This window comes from Balaenoptera musculus, chromosome 2 (genome assembly GCF_009873245.2).
Source record: "Balaenoptera musculus isolate JJ_BM4_2016_0621 chromosome 2, mBalMus1.pri.v3, whole genome shotgun sequence".
In the NCBI taxonomy this organism is placed as follows: domain Eukaryota; kingdom Metazoa; phylum Chordata; class Mammalia; order Artiodactyla; family Balaenopteridae; genus Balaenoptera; species Balaenoptera musculus.
The window spans coordinates 123,054,191-123,072,128 of record NC_045786.1 but is presented as its reverse complement, the minus strand read 5'-3'; the positions used below and the strand labels follow the sequence as shown (position 1 = coordinate 123,072,128).

General features: G+C 35.3%; 1 protein-coding gene across 2 annotated transcripts in view; it reads left to right on the top strand.

Annotated features, from left to right (window-relative positions):
* The window catches only part of MDGA2 (MAM domain containing glycosylphosphatidylinositol anchor 2), an 801,291-nt gene that overhangs the window by 615,655 nt on the left and 167,698 nt on the right, over positions 1-17,938 (top strand). For both annotated transcript variants that reach the window (XM_036839763.1, XM_036839756.1), the window contains one exon: positions 4,922-5,215. In XM_036839763.1, coding sequence (XP_036695658.1) covers positions 4,922-5,215 — 294 coding nt within the window. The remainder of the gene's footprint in view (positions 1-4,921; positions 5,216-17,938) is intronic.

The window sequence follows — 17,938 nt, the reverse complement described above, 5'->3', positions numbered from 1 at the left end:
AACTATGTGAATCCTTGTTTTACTCTCTTATCTCTCACACACCTTCACAAATTTGAAGATCTACTGCATCTGAAATCTATACTAACAATATATTTTAGAGGAGATTCTGCTAGTTCTATGGTTACTAATTATATAGAATTATTACGTTTCATTGTTATTTATTACTTTTTTAAAATGTTCATGATTTTTATCTATTACATTTATTTCTTTTATATTCATAGATTTTAATCTTTTTCCCTTCTTACCCTCTTGCCCTCTCTCCCCCTCTTCCTTCCTCAATTATTTCATGACTTCCTGGTCTGTGCCATCCAGGAAAGCAGGGCATCAGGCTTTAGAGATAGAGTTAGACACTCTGTGCCTTCAAGGAGCTATCTGGTCAGGGATATAGACATGGAAGAAGATACAGGGTGAAGCTTCGAGTACAGGTTAAATGGGTATACAACGTAATATGTGGTCAAGAAGAGTGAGCAACAAACTCAGCCTAGGGGTAGGCAAAGTATCATCACTTAAGTGGTAACTTTGAACTGAATCTCAACACACGGGGCAGGTAGGGGGTGCTAGAAGACAAGGGCCTGACTTGCCAAATACAGGAAAGAACTGCAGGGGCACTGAGGTTCACTAGTCAGTGAAACTGTAAGTGATGAGTGTTGTAGGAGTGCGTGATTCTAGAGGAGCATTTCTAAGACTGTGTTTCTAAAATACCATGTCTGGAGTGATACATTTGTTGTTATTAAAAAGTGGAGTTTTCATCAAATGAGCTTTGGATAATAGATTGCATTAACATTTTAATTTTCTCTGGGCTTCTTGAAGACTATAATATGCTAATATGCATAGCACATATTGTACAAGAATGAAAAATGAACAATATACAAAAAAAAAAAGTTTACCAATAATCCCACACTCAGAGAGAACCACTGTTAGTGTTTTGGTATAGTTCCTTCTGGGCTTTCTTTTCCTCTACATTTTTCCCCATGTAAATCTTGTTCTCTTCCATAAATCAGTGCTCAACTGCCTCACTGTCTTAATTTGTACATTTGGTATAAACATTTTTACTGAGTTCCTATTATGTGTAAAATAGAGTGTGGGATGCTGCAAGTATAAAGATGAATCACTTATATTCTCCCTTTAAGAAACTCTCTGTTATCAGTCATTAGCATATGTCTTTTTTTACATAAAAATGTGATACTGTACATACTGCTCAGTAACATGTTTTACTCACTTTTTAATAGTGGTTGTAGCTATTCATGCTATTCACTAGCATGTTTTTCTTGCTTAACAATATATATATCTTTGTCAATAAATGTGGGTCTATTACATCATCATTTTAAAAGGCTGCATCATAATCTATTATGTGACTGTACCATGATTTTTTTTAGTTAATCTGTCAGGCTGTTTTCAGTTATTTTTTTTTTTAATTAAAGCAGTATTATGATGAGCACACTCAGTGAGGATTGAAGTTTTTTATAGTTACAGGAACATAATTTTATTTATGATGATAAAGTTTATGACACAGAAGCAGGAGGCCTGGAAGAATTAAACTGGCAGCAGAAAGACCACTTAGGACACTGTCACAAGAAGAGATAAGGATGACTTATACTAAGAAAGCTACCTATAGCCATGAAAAGAAATAGGCTGATATGAGAGATATTTTTGATAGAGAAACCAAAGCTGCTAATTGGAAGTGGTGAGTTAGAAGATGGTGAAACAAAGAAAAGTCTGTTGTTTTTAATTAGCAGATCAAGTGGTCTGATAATTAACTAACAACTAAGTCAAGAAATAAATAGTCCTTAGGTTTGGGGATTTGCAAGACTTTTGGAAAATAGTAGTAGGCTGCAATCATTGACTGGAAGAACCTTGGGGTAAAGTTACAATTCACATTATAAACATGCAAAACAGTGAGATATTCATGAGAACAAACAAAATCTCCTGACAGAAAAATTATGATAATAATTTAGAGCATTCTAGAGAATGGAAAATTTAATGTGGAGAGAGAGAGAGAGAGAAGTCTATAAAAACTCTGACAAGTTTTAAGACCTTCTTGTCCAAGAAAGTTGCAAAGAAAGGGTTAACTCTGAAATCAAGATTTTAAAAGCCTCATGGAAAAGATGGAAAATAAACTTTATTTTAATTAGGCTTTGGTGTTTATTTTAAAATGAGCAAATTTATTAAAAAATCAACTTGTAACTTACCTAGATTGAAACTGAGGTTTACATTTCTATAATTTTGATTACGTAAGGAGAAAAGTTTATCTAACAAATGAATAACATACATTAACAAGGGAGTTTTTGAACTATCTAGCATGATAAACTTAAAAATCTGTAGCTAGTCAAGGATCTATTTTTGTTAGACTGGCCTAATGTAATAAGATCTTTGAATATTCATCTTGTTAAGTTAGAAAATAGATACTTATTATTAACCCCGCTTCTATCTTTAACTTTTTACTGTTTGTTCCTATAGTCAGAACACTAATAACCTTGGAGCTGGTAAAGTATAAATTCTTAGTTTCAAAAATGAAGAAATTCATACTCAAGGTGCTTAAGCTTGGCCAAGGTCATGTGGTTTGTTCTTGGAAGATATGAAATCTTCCGATTTCAAATAATAACATTCCATTAAATAATCTTTTAATGTATAATTTATTTTCATTTATTTCACATAAATGTATCATAATTTGGATACTTATTTGGAGTGGTATATCTTATAAGAAGTTTTGACTTGTATACGGGAATTATTCTCATACAGGTAGATACAGATATTTAAAATAGACATATAAGATGTAAGACAGATAGATAAGGTAATTTGCAACATACGTGTTATTTACTCCCTCTCATTTCTACCTTGACTCTTTTTTATTGTCCCTGAGACAGTAACCAAGAGATGGGCAGGTAAAACTGGTCCAGTTTGTCCATAAGAACAGACTAATTATGAGCAAGAGGAGTCCAGTACTAACTCAGGTTATTCATTCCAGACACCATACTTTACTGGAGCCTGCTTCAGGGTTCATATCTCTGCATTGGCCACCTGCTATAAATTGGCCTCAATTTGAGTTCTGTTCAAAGTATTTATCCGCTCATTCTCAGTGTTCTCATTTGTTAAATTTTAATATTAAATATTTGATCCTAAGATTGTCATGAGAATTAATGAAAATGTAAAATCCCTAACTATGCCTGGCACACAATAGGAGCATAATTAATGTTAAATGCTGAGCTTATTGCTGTTATTCTGTGTCCTTTCTCATGGAGGGTGAATAAATACTGCAGCTTCTTTCAATCCTATTGTTACTAGATGATGCTTATTTAGAATTGCATCATTCCCTGGTGGTTCACTTCAAAAAGAACAAATTATTTAACTAAATTATTTAGTTGTTTATATTTACAAGAGTAAATTATCTAATCATGTAGGTTTTTAAAATGCAGCCATTTTTAAACATTTTTTGTTAATGCCAATTCCTAGAATATATATATATCTGCTTCAAGAAGGTAGTGGTTAGTGTTTCATATTTTCTGATTTCTAAGATGCTAGCATTATTTACGTTTTTTTTTAATTAGAAGTAAATGAAGGAATTAAAAAGACATGAAGATATTTAAATAGCAAGATAACTAATTCTCATATCACTTTGTACTTAAATTTATTTTTCTCTGTGTAATAAAGAGAAACAACATTTCAACATTAGTTGAAAAATACTTTAAAAATTAATTATATTTGTTTTTGTTCCTGGGCACTGGAGCACAGTAATGCTAGACAGGAGAATAAAACCTTTGCCTTTTTGTCCATATTCAGTAATAACTCCAAAGAGGGGAAGCATATGACATTTATCACAAGGATAGAATTATTCATATATTTCTGGTTATTCTTATTCTGCCATTCTAATTTAGCCCATGCTTTTTTGATAGATGTCCTATTCCATAAATACTTTTTAATTCATACACATTTGTATGAGAAGTAAAAGTCTTCCAGTGGAACAGGTGATATTGTTTGTAGGAAAACCCATTGAGTAGTACTTGCCTCTTATTAGTTCATTTTTCACCAAACCCTAACATAAATATATTCCAGCACAGTAAGGTAAGTTCCTGTAAAATTAAATTTTCTCATAAATATCTTCAGTAAAATCAGAAATTAGCTTTACTTGAGAAAATTAAATTCTTAGATTATTGAAATATATTTTTAAAAACTCACTTAAAATTAATTTTACAGAAATAGTGGCAGCATCATGACAAACTATTTACAGTGATCTCAAAATCTTAAAGTGAAATCATTTGAAATTAAAATGTCAAAAAATACTAAAAGTCAAAAAGAACAGTACACTGGATTGTCAAAGTGTGGCATTGTAGTCAGTTGTTCCATTTCATTTCCTCGAGGGAGAGAACGAATCCTAAACCTTAGCAGTTTGGCAGCAGTTTCTAAACCAAATTTAGAACTTCTGGTTTTATATCAGAGGTTCTTCTTTTTCTCTTTCCTATTGCATTTGCTGTGCCTGCTAAGTCTATAATGTCTCTTATCCCTTTCTTATAACATCCTTGGATAAGAGATAACAGCATAGGAAGCAGAAGACTGAAAAGCTAAATCTTACCTCAGCAAGTAGGATCACTCTTCTGTGAAATGCAGATCTTAAAGACCCAGTTAATGGCTGATAATGACGTCATTGAGTAGATTGTTCTTATGTTGACCATTTGCGTTCCAATGTAATGCTTTATTTATTTTGCTAATGTTTGAAGACCTCATTGGAGAAAGTTCTACGAAAACAATTTAGAATTATTTTAAGTGAGGGTAAGTGCCACTTATCCCCAAGGTCTCTGTAATTTTTGTCATCTGAATTGTCACACATCTTCAACCAGCAGAAGTTGTTTCCTTATGATTTTCTGTGTTTGAATATGCTTTACCAGTGCATACTAACCTTGAAAAATTTTCTTTTTCCCATTTCAAGTTCCACCCAATCTGACTGTTCCACAGGAAAAATCACCTTTGGTCACCAGAGAAGGAGACACAATAGAACTGCAGTGTCAAGTAACTGGAAAACCTAAACCCATCATCCTTTGGTCTAGAGCGGATAAAGAAGTTGCAATGCCTGATGGGTCAATGCAAATGGAGAGTTATGATGGAACACTGAGGATTGTGAATGTATCTAGGGAAATGTCAGGAATGTACCGATGTCAGACCAGCCAGTACAATGGATTTAATGTGAAACCAAGAGAAGCCTTGGTGCAGCTCATCGTGCAGTGTAAGTACATTTTTTTTCTATGTATTTCGAGACTGGGGGGACAAGGGAAGAAAATGAGGTGATTTTTGGAATTGGATTAGTAAACAATATTTCTACATTATTGCTACCCAATTTAAACTATAATTTCCCTAAGTCTGCCTATTACTTGAACTAATACACACTAATGGAAAAGAATTGTATTAGTGTGTGTGTGATGATTATGATGGTGTTATGTCATTGGTTAATGCCAAAGAATCAACAAGCCTAATGGTTAAATACTGGCCATGTACAATGAAGCAAAATGGAGATTGGAAGTAATTGCTAATTCAGATTATAATACTCTTTTTTCATAGTTTATGTTTCTGCTTCAGCAATTGCGTGTCCTTTGCCCAAATTATCCACCTATTTCAAGGCATTCCTTTGCTTAAATTGTGGAGACCTAATCATTGCAATGCTGTGTGCAATCTGAAGTTGTAAGAGTAGATTACATAATTATCTGGTAATATATAGATAATTCAGGCAGATATTAGGAGCTAAAGTTTTGCTTGACTTTCTCCACAGGTAATTGTTTAACTGTGAGAGCTGAATATGATAGATTTTTAACTATTTTCAATGAAATCACTGTTAGAGTTCTAACAAAAAAAAAATGCAGACATACTGTGCTTTGTATTTGCTTTTAGTGTTAAAAATACCTAAATTCATGATATTAAGAAGTTTAACAATGTCACTGGTGTTAGGTTATTAGAGGATGATGGCCTGGTATTTTGGATAGCAGGTAGTGTGGATATTGTTAAAGAGAAGAAGCAAACTAAACACAATCTGTTCAAACTCCAGGAGTGTTGCTGTACATTTTAGTTGATGTATTATTTGTTAACAACATGGTGGCAAAGTCTTCAAGAAAAAGAATGAAGTAGATGAAACTATACACTTCAATAAACAATGATGTTGTTTTCTTTCTGTGGTTCTCCTGTAACTTGGAAAATAGCAATTAGTCCAAAATGTCTATTTTTATATAAGACTTAAGGATGCTGGCAGATTAGATTATCTGACTTTAAATTTGGAAGGTTAACTGAGATACGGAAGGATTACGTTTGGGGCAGGTAACAACACATGCGCTTTTGTATGAGGAGTATGAGTGGTGAGAGGAGCAATGTTCTGGGTGCTGCTGAACCATTCCCTGTCCCTGTTCTTTAGAAACTCAGATTTCAGTCTGCTGTGTATCCTGTAAATATGCAAACTCATATTTGTCAAATATCTTGGCTGATTTCCAATTGATTACTAGTTTTATCTCTAAAGAATGCAGCTTTTAGGTGGCAAGTTCCATTCCACAGTTTAATATTACATTTTTTTCCTCACTGGCCTTTATACTCATGATAATAAGCTCATGGTAGGAGGTTTACGTGAAAACAGGTTTCAGAAAGAAAAAAATTTTTTTTTTTTAACGAAACCTCTCCTTAATTCTCCAAAAAATAAGAGACACACTCAGGTAACCACAGAGGAAATTGATACAGTTTGGAGCACCTCATTCGTATTGGTAATCACAGGATTGTGTGCTTCCTCCGGAGTTATGCACCAAGCTTCAGTGTTCCTACAGCCACAGGGCAATTCGTTGTCACCCTGCTCACACTCTCTGGGGAAGCTGTGAAACCCACTGGCTCTAGGGAATTTTAAATTAAAGGTTCAAGGACCAGGATCTCTTATCTCCATAGAATATACTAACTTCCAGGATTCTATTGACAACCTAAATTTCCTTTTTTTTTTTTTTTTTGCTTCCTAATAAATTTCATAGATAATATTAATAAGTTCAGCACAAGATCTTAAAATTCAATCCTATAATAGCACATGAAGATAAATACTGACACAGTTGTCTCTATTGTCACAAGGATGTAATTGACTGAACGCCATCAATAGACATAGGCAAAGCCGAGTTCATTTAATGTAGAGAAAAAGATCTGCATCCCAGGGTGACTGCAGAGCAGGGGGTATAATCTAATAGCACTTCGTCTCAGAGGCAACTTCCCTGGCCTACCCAGAAAGGTGGCTGGATGCCAGCAGTCTTGCCAGTTTCGGATGAGTATGCCATCATGTCTTTCCAAAAGCTTCATTTCATGGATTCCCAACTCTTCTGAAGAATCTAGTTATGTGTCTGAGCATTTGCCAGGTATGAAAACTAGTAAGAGCTCCAGAATATTTCTGAGTCAAGCATTCATTTTCCAGGCACATAATCCCTGCTAGCAGGTCCAGCTTGCAAGCCTACCTAAGCATTATTCCTGCAAAACTAGCCATGTAGGAATCCTGATACATTTTTAAAATCATAAATATTTTAACTTTTATGGTGACTTCTTAAAAGTATGAAAATAATATGGTATTTGTGCTTAACTGGGATAGCCATGCTACAAGTGAGAATTCATATAGAATATAAAATACTAAGTTATTTTCATACACACAAATATACATATATATGTGCATGTGTTTATGTCATCCTCAGCAATTAGTTACATCGTTGCAGCTAACAAGCTATGCTTTGTATATTTTGTATTCCCAGCATAATATATTTTACATTATAGCTATTCAGAAAATGTGTTGAGTAAATATGTTATGATAACAAATGTAATAAGAATATATATATATATACACACACACACACACATCTTGCTTCTTGCATAACTAGTCCTTATTATTTAGGTTTCAGGATTATCTGAGGACTTGTTGCATAACAGTTGTTTTTTATTTTTTAATCTTTACTGGAGTATAATCGCTTTAAAATGGTGTGTTAGTTTCTGCTTTATAACAAAGTGTCAGCTATACATATACATATACACCCATATCTCCTCCCTCTTGCGTCTCCCTCCCACCCTCCCTACCCCGCCCCTAGAGGTGGTCACAAAGCACTGAGCTGATCTCCCTATACTATGCGACTGCTTCCTGCTAGCTGTCTATTTTATATTTGGTAGTATATAATAAAGTTCATGCAACCCTCTCACTTCGTCCCAGCTTACCCTTCCCCCTCCCCATGTCCTCAAGTCCATTCTTTACGTCTGCGTCTCTATTCCTGTTCTGCCCCTAGATTCTTCAGAACCTTTTTTTTTTTTTTTTGATTCCACATATATGTGTTAACATATAGTATTTGTTTTTCTCTTTCTGACTTACTTCACTCTGTATGACAGACTCTAGGTTCATCCACCTCACTACATATAACTCAATTTTGTTTCTTTTTATGGCTGAGTAATATTCCATTGTATATATCTGCCATATCTTCTTTACCCATTCATCTGTCGATGGGCACTTAGGTTGCTTCCATGTCCTGGCTATTCTAAATAGAGCTGCAGTGAACATTATGCTACATGACTCTTTTTGAATTATGATTTTCCCAGGGTATATGCACAGTAGTGGGATTGCTGGGTTGCATGGTAGTTCTATTCTTAGTTTTTTAAGGAAACTCCATACTGTTCTCCATAGTGGCTGTATCAATTTACATTCCCACCAACAGTGAAAGAGGGTTCCCTTTTCTCCACACACTCTCCAGCATTGATTATTTGGAGATTTTTTGATGATGGCTCTTCTGACTGGTGTGAGGTGACATGTCATTGTATTTTGATTTGCATTTCTCTAATGATTAGTGATGTTGAGCATTCTTTCACGTGTTTGTGGGCAATCTGTATATCTTCTTTGGAGAAATGTATATGTAGGTCTTCTGCCCATTTTTAGATACGTTTTTTTATTTTTATATTGAGCTGCATGAGCTGTTTATATATTTTGGAGATTAATCCTTTGTCCATTGATTAGTTTGCAAATATTTTCTCCCATCCTGAGGGTTGTCTTTCGTCTTGTTTATGGTTTCCTTTGCTGTGCAAAAGCTTTGAAGTTTCATTAGGTCCCATTTGTTTATTTTTGTTTTTATTTCCATTTCTCTAGGAGGTGGGTCAAAAAGGCTCTTGCTGTGATTTATGTCATAGAGTGTGCTGCCTGTTTTCCTCTAAGAGTTTTATAGTGTCTGGCCTTTATTTAGCTCTTTAATTGATTTTGAGTTTATTTTTGTGTATGGTGTTAGGGAGTGTTCTAATTTCATTCTTTTACATGTAGGTGTCCAGTTTTCCCAGCACCACTTATTGAAGAGGCTGTTTTTTCTCCATTGTATATTCTCACCTCCTTTATCAAAAATAAGGTGACCATAGGTGTGTGGGTTTATCTCTGGGCTTTCTATCCTGTTCCATTGATCTATATGTCTGTGTTTGTGCCAGTACCATACTGTCTTGATTACTGTAGCTTCGTAGTATAGTCTGAAGTCCAGGAGCCTGATTCCTCCAGCTCTGTTTTTCTTTCTCAAGATTTCTTTGACTATTCAGGGTCTTTTGTGTTTCCATACAAATTGTGAAATTTTTGTTCTAGTTCTATGAAAAATGCCATTGGTAGTTTGATAGGGATTGCATTGAATCTGTAGATTGCTTTGGGTAGTATAGTCATTTTCACAATGTTGATTCTTCCAATCCAAGAACATGGTATATCTCTCCATCTATTTGTATCATCTTTAATTTCTTTCATCAATGTCTTATAGTTTTCTGCATACAGGTCTTTTGTCTCCTTACGTAGGTTTATTCCTAGGTATTTTATTCTTTTTGTTGCAATGGTAAATGGGAGTGTTTCCTTAATTTCTCTTTCAGAGTTTTCATCATTAGTGTTTAGGAATGCAAGAGATTTCTGTGCATTAACTTTGTATCCTGCTACTTTACCAAATTCATTGATTAGCTCTAGTAGTTTTCAGGTAGAGTCTTTAGGATTGTCTATGTATAGTATCCTGTCATCTGCAAACAGTGACAGCTTTACTTCTTCTTTTCCCATCTGGATTCCTTTTATTATTTTTCTTCTCTGATTGCTGTGGCTAAAACTACCAAAACTATGTTGAATAATAGTGGTGAGAGTGGGCAACCTTGTCTTGTTCCTGATCTTGCTGGAAATGGTTTCAGTTTTTTACCATTGAGAACGATGTTGGCCATGGGCATATCATATATGGCCTTTATTATGTTGAGGTAAATTCCCTCTATGCATACTTTCTGGAGGGTTTTTATCATAAATGGGTGTTGAATTTTGTCAAAAGCTTTTTCTGCATCTATTGAGATTATCATATGGTTTCTTTCCTTCAGTTTGATAATATGGTGTATCACATTGATTAATTTGCGTATATTGAAGAATTCTTGCATCTGTGGGATAAACCCCACTTGATCATGGTGTATGATCCTTTTAATGTGCTGTTGAATTCTCTTTGCTAGTATTTTGTTGAGGATTTTTGCATCTATGTTCATCAGTGATATTGACCTGTAGTTTTCTTTCTTTGTGACATCTTTGTCTGGTTTTGGTATCAGGGTGATGGTGGCCTCTTAGAATGAGTTTGGGTGTGTTCCTCCCTCTGCTATATTTTGGAAGAGTTTGAAAAGGATAGGTGTTAGCTCTTCTCTAAATGTTTGATAGAATTCAACTGTGAAGCCATCTGGTCCTGGGCTTTTGTTTGTTGGAAGATTTTTAATCACAGTTTCAATTTCAGTGCTTGTGATTGGTCTGTTTATATTTTCTATTTCTTCCTGTTTCAGTCTCGGAAGGTTGTGGTTTTTTAAGAATTTGTCCATTTCTTACAGGTTGTCTGTTTTTTTGGCATATAGTTGCTTGTAGTAATCTCTTATGATCCTTTGTATTTCTTCAGTGTCAGTTGTTACTTCTCTTTTTTCATTTCTAATTTTGTTGATTCGAGTCTTCTCCCTTTTTTTCTTGATGAGTCTAGCTAATGGTTTATCAATTTTCTTTATCTTATTAAAGAACCAGCTTTTGGTATTATTGATCTTTGCTATTGTTTCCTTCATTTCTTTTTCATTTATTTCTGATCTGATCTTCATGATTTCTTTCCTTCTGCTAACTTTGGGGTTTTTTGGTTCTTCTTTCTCTAATTGCTTTAGGTGTAAGGTTAGGTTGTTTATTTGAGATGTTCCTTGTTTCTTGAGGTAAGATTGTATTGCTATAAACTTCTGTCTTAGAACTGCTTTTGCTGTATCTCATAGGTTTTGAGTCATCGTTTTTTCATTGTCATTTGTTTCTAGGTATTTTTTGATTTCCTCTTTGATTTCTTCAGTGATATCTTGGTCATTAAGTAGTGTATTGTTTATCCTCCATGTGTTTGTATTTTTTATAGAATTTTTCTTGTAATTGATATCTAGTCTCATAGCATTGTGGTCAGAAAAGACACTTGATATGATTTCAATTTCCTTAAATTTACCAAAGCTTCATTTGTGACCCGAGATATGATCTATCCTGGAGAATGTTCCATGAGCACTTGAGAAGAAAGTGTATTCTGTTGTTTTCGGATGGAATGTCCTATAAATATCAAGTCCATCTTGCTTAATGTATCATTTAAAGCTTGTGTTTCCTTATTTATTTTCATTTTGGATGATCTGTTCATGGTGAAAGTGGGGTGTTAACGTCCCCTACTATGATTGTGTTACTGTCGATTTCCCCTTTTATGGCTGTTAACATTTGCCTTATGTATTGAGGTGCTCCTATGTGGGTGCATAAATATTTACAGTTCTTATATCTTCTTCTTGGATTGATCCCTTGATCATTAGGTAGTTTCCCTCTTTGTCTCTTTGTAATAGTCTTTATTTTAAAGTCTATTTTATCTGATATGAGATTTGCTACTCCAGCTCTCTTTTGATATCCATTTGCATGGAATATCTTTTTCCATCCCCTCACTTTCAGTCTGTATGTGTCCCTAGGTCTGAAGTGGGTCTCTTGTAGACAGCATATATATAGGTCTTGTTTTTGTATCCATTCAGCCTGTCTGTGTCTTTTGGCTGGGGCATTTAATCCATTTATATTTAAGGTAATTATCGATATGTATGTTCCTGTTACCATTTTCTTAATTGTTTTGGGTTTGCTATTGTAGGTCTTTTCCTTCTCTTGTGTTTCCTGCCTAGAGAAGTTTCTTTAGCATTTGTTGTAAAGCTGGTTTTATGGTGCTGAATTCTCTTAGCTTTTGCTTGTCTGTAAAGGTTTTAATTTCTCCATCAAATCTGAATGAGATCCTTGCTGGGTAGAGTAATCTTGGTTGTAGGTTTTTCCCTTTCATCACTTTAAACATGTCCTGCCACTCCCTTCTGGCTTGCAGAGTTTGTGCTGAAAGATCAGATGTTAACTTTATGGGGATTCCTGTGTATGTTATTTGTTGTTTTTCCCTTGCTTCTTTTAATATTTTTTCTTTGTGTTTAATTTTTGATAGTTTGATTAATATGTGTCTTGGCGTGTTTCTCCTTGGATTTATCCTGTATGGGACTCTCTGCGCTTCCTGGACTTGATTAACTATTTCCTCTCCCATATTAGGGAAGTTTTCAACTATAATCTCTTCAAATATTTTCTCAGTCCCTTTCTTTTTCTCTTCTTCTTCTGGGGCCCCTATACTTTGAATGTTGGTGCGTTTAATGTCGCCCCAGATGCCTCTGAGACTGTCCTCAATTCTTTTCATTCTTTTTATTCTGCTCTGCAGTAGTTATTTCCACTATTTTATCTTCCAGTTCACTTATCCGTTCTTTTGCTTCAGTTATTCTGCTATTGATTCCTTCTAGAAAATTTTTAATTTCTTTTATTGTGCTGTTCATCATTGTTTGTTTGCTCTTTAGTTCTTCTAGGTCTTTCTTAAATGTTTCTTCTATATTCTCCATTCTATTTCCAAGATTTTGGATCATCTCTACTATCATTAGTCTGAATTCTTTTTCAGGTAGACTGCCTATTTCCTCTTCATTTGTTTGGTCTGGTGGGTTTTTACCTTGCTCCTTCATTTGCTGTGTGTTTCTCTGTCTTCTCATTTTGCTTAACTTACTGTGTTTGGGGTCTCCTTTTCGCAGGCTGCAGGTTCATAGCTCCCATTTTTTTTGGTGTCTGCCCCAGTCGCTAAGGTTGGTTCAGTGGGTTGTGTAGGCTTCCTGGTGGAGGTTGCCTGTGTTCTGGAGGATGAGGCTGGATCTTTTCTTTCTGGTGAGAAGGACCGCATCCAGTGTTGTGTTTTGGGGTTTCTGTGACCTTATTATGATTTTAGGCAGCCTCTCTGCTAATGGGTGGGGTTGTGTTTCTGTCTTGCTAGTTGTTTGGCATAGAGTGTCCAGCACTGTAGGTTGCTGGTCGTTGAGTGCAGTTGGGTCTTAGCGTTGAGGTGGAGATCTCTTTGAGAGCTTTTGCTGTTTGATATTATGTGGAGCCGGGAGGTCTCTGGTGGACCAATGTCCTGAACTCGCATCTCCCACCTTGGAGGCACAGGCCTGACACCCAGCCAGAGCACCAATACCCTGTCAGCCACATGGCTCAGAAGCAAAGTTAGAAAGAGAAAGAAAGAAAGAAAGAAGAGAGCAACCAAACCGAAAAACATATCCACCAATGATAACAAGTGCTAAAAAATATACTTAAAAAAATAATAATAAAATAAAAATAACAGACAGACAGAACCCTAGGACAAATGGTAAAAGCAACGCTATACAGACAAAATCACACACAGAAGTATACACATAACACTCACAAAAAGAGAAAAAGGAAAAAAATACATATATCGTTGCTCCCAGAGTCCAGCGCCTCAATTTTGGGATGATTCGTTTTCTATTCAGGTATTCCACAAATACAGGGTACATCAAGTTGATTGTGGAGATTTAATCTACTGCTCCTGAGGCTGCTGGGAGAGATTTCCCTTATCTTCTTTGTTTGCACAGCTCCTGGGGTTCAGCTTTGGATTTGCCCCACCTCTGCGTGTAGGTCGCCTGAGGGCATCTGTTCCCTACCCAGACAGGACAGGGTTAAAGGAGCAGCTGATTTGGCGGCTCTGGCTCAGTCAGGCTGGGGGGAGGGAGGGGTATGGAGTGCAGGGTGAGCCTGTGGCGGCAGAGGCCAGCATGACGTTGCAACAGCCTGAGGCCCGGTGTGTTCTCCTGGGGAAGTTGTCCCTGGATCACGGGACCCTGGCAGCGGTGGGCTACACAGGCTCCCGGGAGGGGAAGTGTGGATAGTGACCTGTGCTTGCACACGGGCTTCTTGGTGGCTGCAGCATCAGCCTTAGCATTTCATGCCTGTCTCTGGGGTCCACACTGATAGCTGTGGCTTGTGCCTATCTCTGGAGCTGGTTTAGGCGGCGCTCTGAATCCCCTCTCCTCGCGCACCCTGAAACAATGGTCTCTTGCCTCTTAGGCAGTTCCAGACCTTTTCCTGGACTCCCTCCCAGCTAGCTGTGGCTCACTAGCCCCCTTCAGGCTGTGTTCACTCACAAACCCCAGTCCTCTCCACGGCATCTGACCTCCGAAGCCCGAGCCTCAGCTCCCAGCCCCCACTTGTCCTGGCGGGTGAGCAGACAAGCCTCTCTGGCTGGTGAGTGCTGGTCGGCACCGATCCTCTGTGCAGGAATCTCTCTGCTTTGCCCTCTGCAACCCTGTTGCTGCACTGTCCTCTGTGGCTCTGAAGCTGCCCCCCCCACCCGCTGTCTCCGCCAGTGAAGGGGCTTTCTAGTGTGTGGAATCTTTTCCTCCTTCACAGCTCCCTCCCAGTGGTGCAGGTCTCCTCCCTATTCTTTTGTCTTTGTTTTTTCTTTTGCCCTACCCAGGTTCGTGGGGAGTTTCTTGCCTTTTGGAAAGTCTGAGGTCTTCTGCCAGCGTTCAGTAGGTGTTCTGTAGGAGTTGTTCCACATGTAGATGTATTTCTGATGTATTTGTGGGGAGGAAGGTGATCTCCACGTCTTACTCTTCTGCCATCTTGAAGGTCTCTCGCATAATAGTTTGATAGCTGAAAACATCCAAATGTATGAAGGGAGAAGATGTCAATTATTCTAACCCTTACAAGACAGTTTTCAGCACTTGAACTCTATCTACACTTTAGTTTATTAAGATCTCCTTTCTTAAAATGGTTATTACACTGGCAAATTGTAGGACAGTCTATTCTAGGACAAAATATGTGTATATATGCACACACAATATGTATACATAAACACATATATATTTATATATAATTAATCAGTTTTGAAATATAAAAGAATGAAACAGAGATGGTCATAATAAATAAGAAACAAAACCAAATGTGTCTCTAAGGCATTTTTTTTTCTCATTAAGTTTTAGTTGTGTCCAATTAAACAATAACCAATCAAAAGGATTAAAGGACCAAAGAAGAAATTGTATTAGGCCTTTGATGAGTGTAGGTTTAAGGACCTAAATATAAATAGTATAAATGCTTTCATATTACCTAAAAATGTTGAACAGTACATTTAATTTAATGTTCTGAATCTTCAAATGAGATTTATTCTTAGCCCATGTGTTAAAATAATAGAGCAGTTCTTTTATTAAAACTTTTTCAATTATTTACTATCTCCAATTAATTTTCTTCTTAAAATGTGTGGATAAAGATTTAACAAGTGACAGAAGCCTAGAGGTATTTTACAGCATTTTATATCTTATTAAGAGTAGCTTAATCACCGTAATGAAATGGTTTAAATTATTAAATTTTTGTGCACATTGCTCATTCCTTGAAAGCTGAAGGTTTATTTTATAATATTTTTAATTTCTACAATTGCCAATTACTACAAATGATATAGACCAGAATAGGAAGTTGCAAATATAAGATTTTGAAAAATAGTGGTTTAAAATTTATCTATATTTTTTTTAAATGCTAGATGAAATTGCAACATATATTGTAGAGTTTTTAACAGACCTTTGAATATTCAGCCTCTATTTAATTTAATTTCATTTACATGTTTTTGAAAATGTATAACAGTTCTTTTAACTTTCTTGCTTATATTTATGTGAAGCAGTATTAGGATAGAATCATTGAAAATAAAAATGTTGGATAGGTTAATTGATTAATATCATTTAAAAATTACAGTATGTATAGAGCTTATTGAACAAAACTAGAACAATTTCCTAAACAAAATAGCAGTAGTAAAAGCTATTTTTAAACATCAGTAGAATACTGATCATTTGAATATTGATTAAATAAAAATGCCATTGGAAGAATATATTCAAATATTAAATGAAGAAACTAAGATATGCCTATTGTCTTCCTAAAAGAAATTATTGCTCTTTCTTATATTTGTGTTATAGATGTATACATATTGCATACTGTGATTTTAATTTCATAAACTGTTACATTTTATTTTTAATAAAAGCTATACTTTAAATGATTTTATCTCAAAGCACTAGTAAAATCTTTTAGAGAAGTGAGTGTATTTTGAAGTACATTTCCTTGATAATCAGGTGAAGAAGATAAATACTGTATTGGATGTTAGTTTTATATTAAAAGCTTTATTATCTATAGACACGTTTATTGTACCTACAAGTAAAGATAAGATATTTCTGTCATAAAATATAAAATACGCACTAAAAACCAAAAACTGACAATAATGTTAAAATGTATTACCCATCTTTCAGCTGCCTTCAAATGAGATTTCATGCACCCTTTACTTACAATTTCTATTTACCAAATGAAGAAAAATTGTGAAAGAAAATAATCAGAGCTATTGAAAGACCCCATGTTCCTCACCTATTTCCAAAGTAAGACCGAATTTTGTGAAGAGGATGGAGCCATAGATCAGAGCTTTATCGCTTACTCTTTTTCTCAAGTAATTTAGTGAAGTGTGTATGATTATTACTTTCAATCAAAATGAATATTCAACCAAAGCAGAACACCATGGACCTTATAAACAAAAAGAAAATTAAAGATAGATTGGAATGTAATGTAACAGATATGCTCACTATTGTTAGATGAATTACTGAGTAATTTTCTGTAGTGTTGAGATATACAGAATGACTGTGTTGAGCAAGTATAACTACTTTTTGGATTTTTTCAAAAGCAAAATTGCTCTGCAAATATTGTGACTAGAGATTGATCTAAAGCTAATATAAGAGACTAATATAAGCTAATAATATAAGAGGTAAATATTGATTAAAGAGGAAACAAGGAAGCAGTTTGCCATATTCACACAGGAAGATGTTAAAGGCTATCCAAAGGAATTTATAAGTGAATGGATAAGAATTTTAACTTAAAAGAACAATAAAATGCCTTCTAGCATAGCCTAGAATGCTCTACTTATTCAGATGTGTTCCTTTTTTTTTTTGTATTAATTCAGCCCATCTCTTCTTAGCCTCATAGACATGGTAATTTGGTGTTGCCTCTGTAGTAGATTCCTATTCCTCCCTTCTCCTGTTCCCACCAACTCTTCAATTCTTTTTCACCATTTAAGTCTTGCCTCAGTCCTCCCTCTTTAGGAAGCCTCTTGGTGACTGAGAAGAGGGCCCTCCTTGATAGCCCTGTGGACACTGGCATTTAGTCTGCACAAGTTAGAACTTCAAAGCAAAACTTCATTTTAAACATATATATTAGATGATAAACTTCTTTCAAAATCATTGGTTATTATTTCACTGTTGCCTTCATCAAAACTCTCTTTACTATTGCTTATAGAATTAGTTTGAGTGTTAATTTAATACTATATATATGGCCCTTGTCCAATATCTTAATTTCTCTGAGCTTTAGTTTTCTATTTCCAAGAAAAGAAAAATGTTTTCCATTTTCAATTAATATTTATTTGAAATAATTTTGCAAAGCAACTAGAACATTGCTCACCATGCAGCACAAAATGGAAATTATGATTATCATTTTAATATATCATTTCTGGTATATTTTAATGTAAAGAATCCATTTTCTTACTTGTAATTATTGCTCCTATACCCCATTTTACTGTTTACT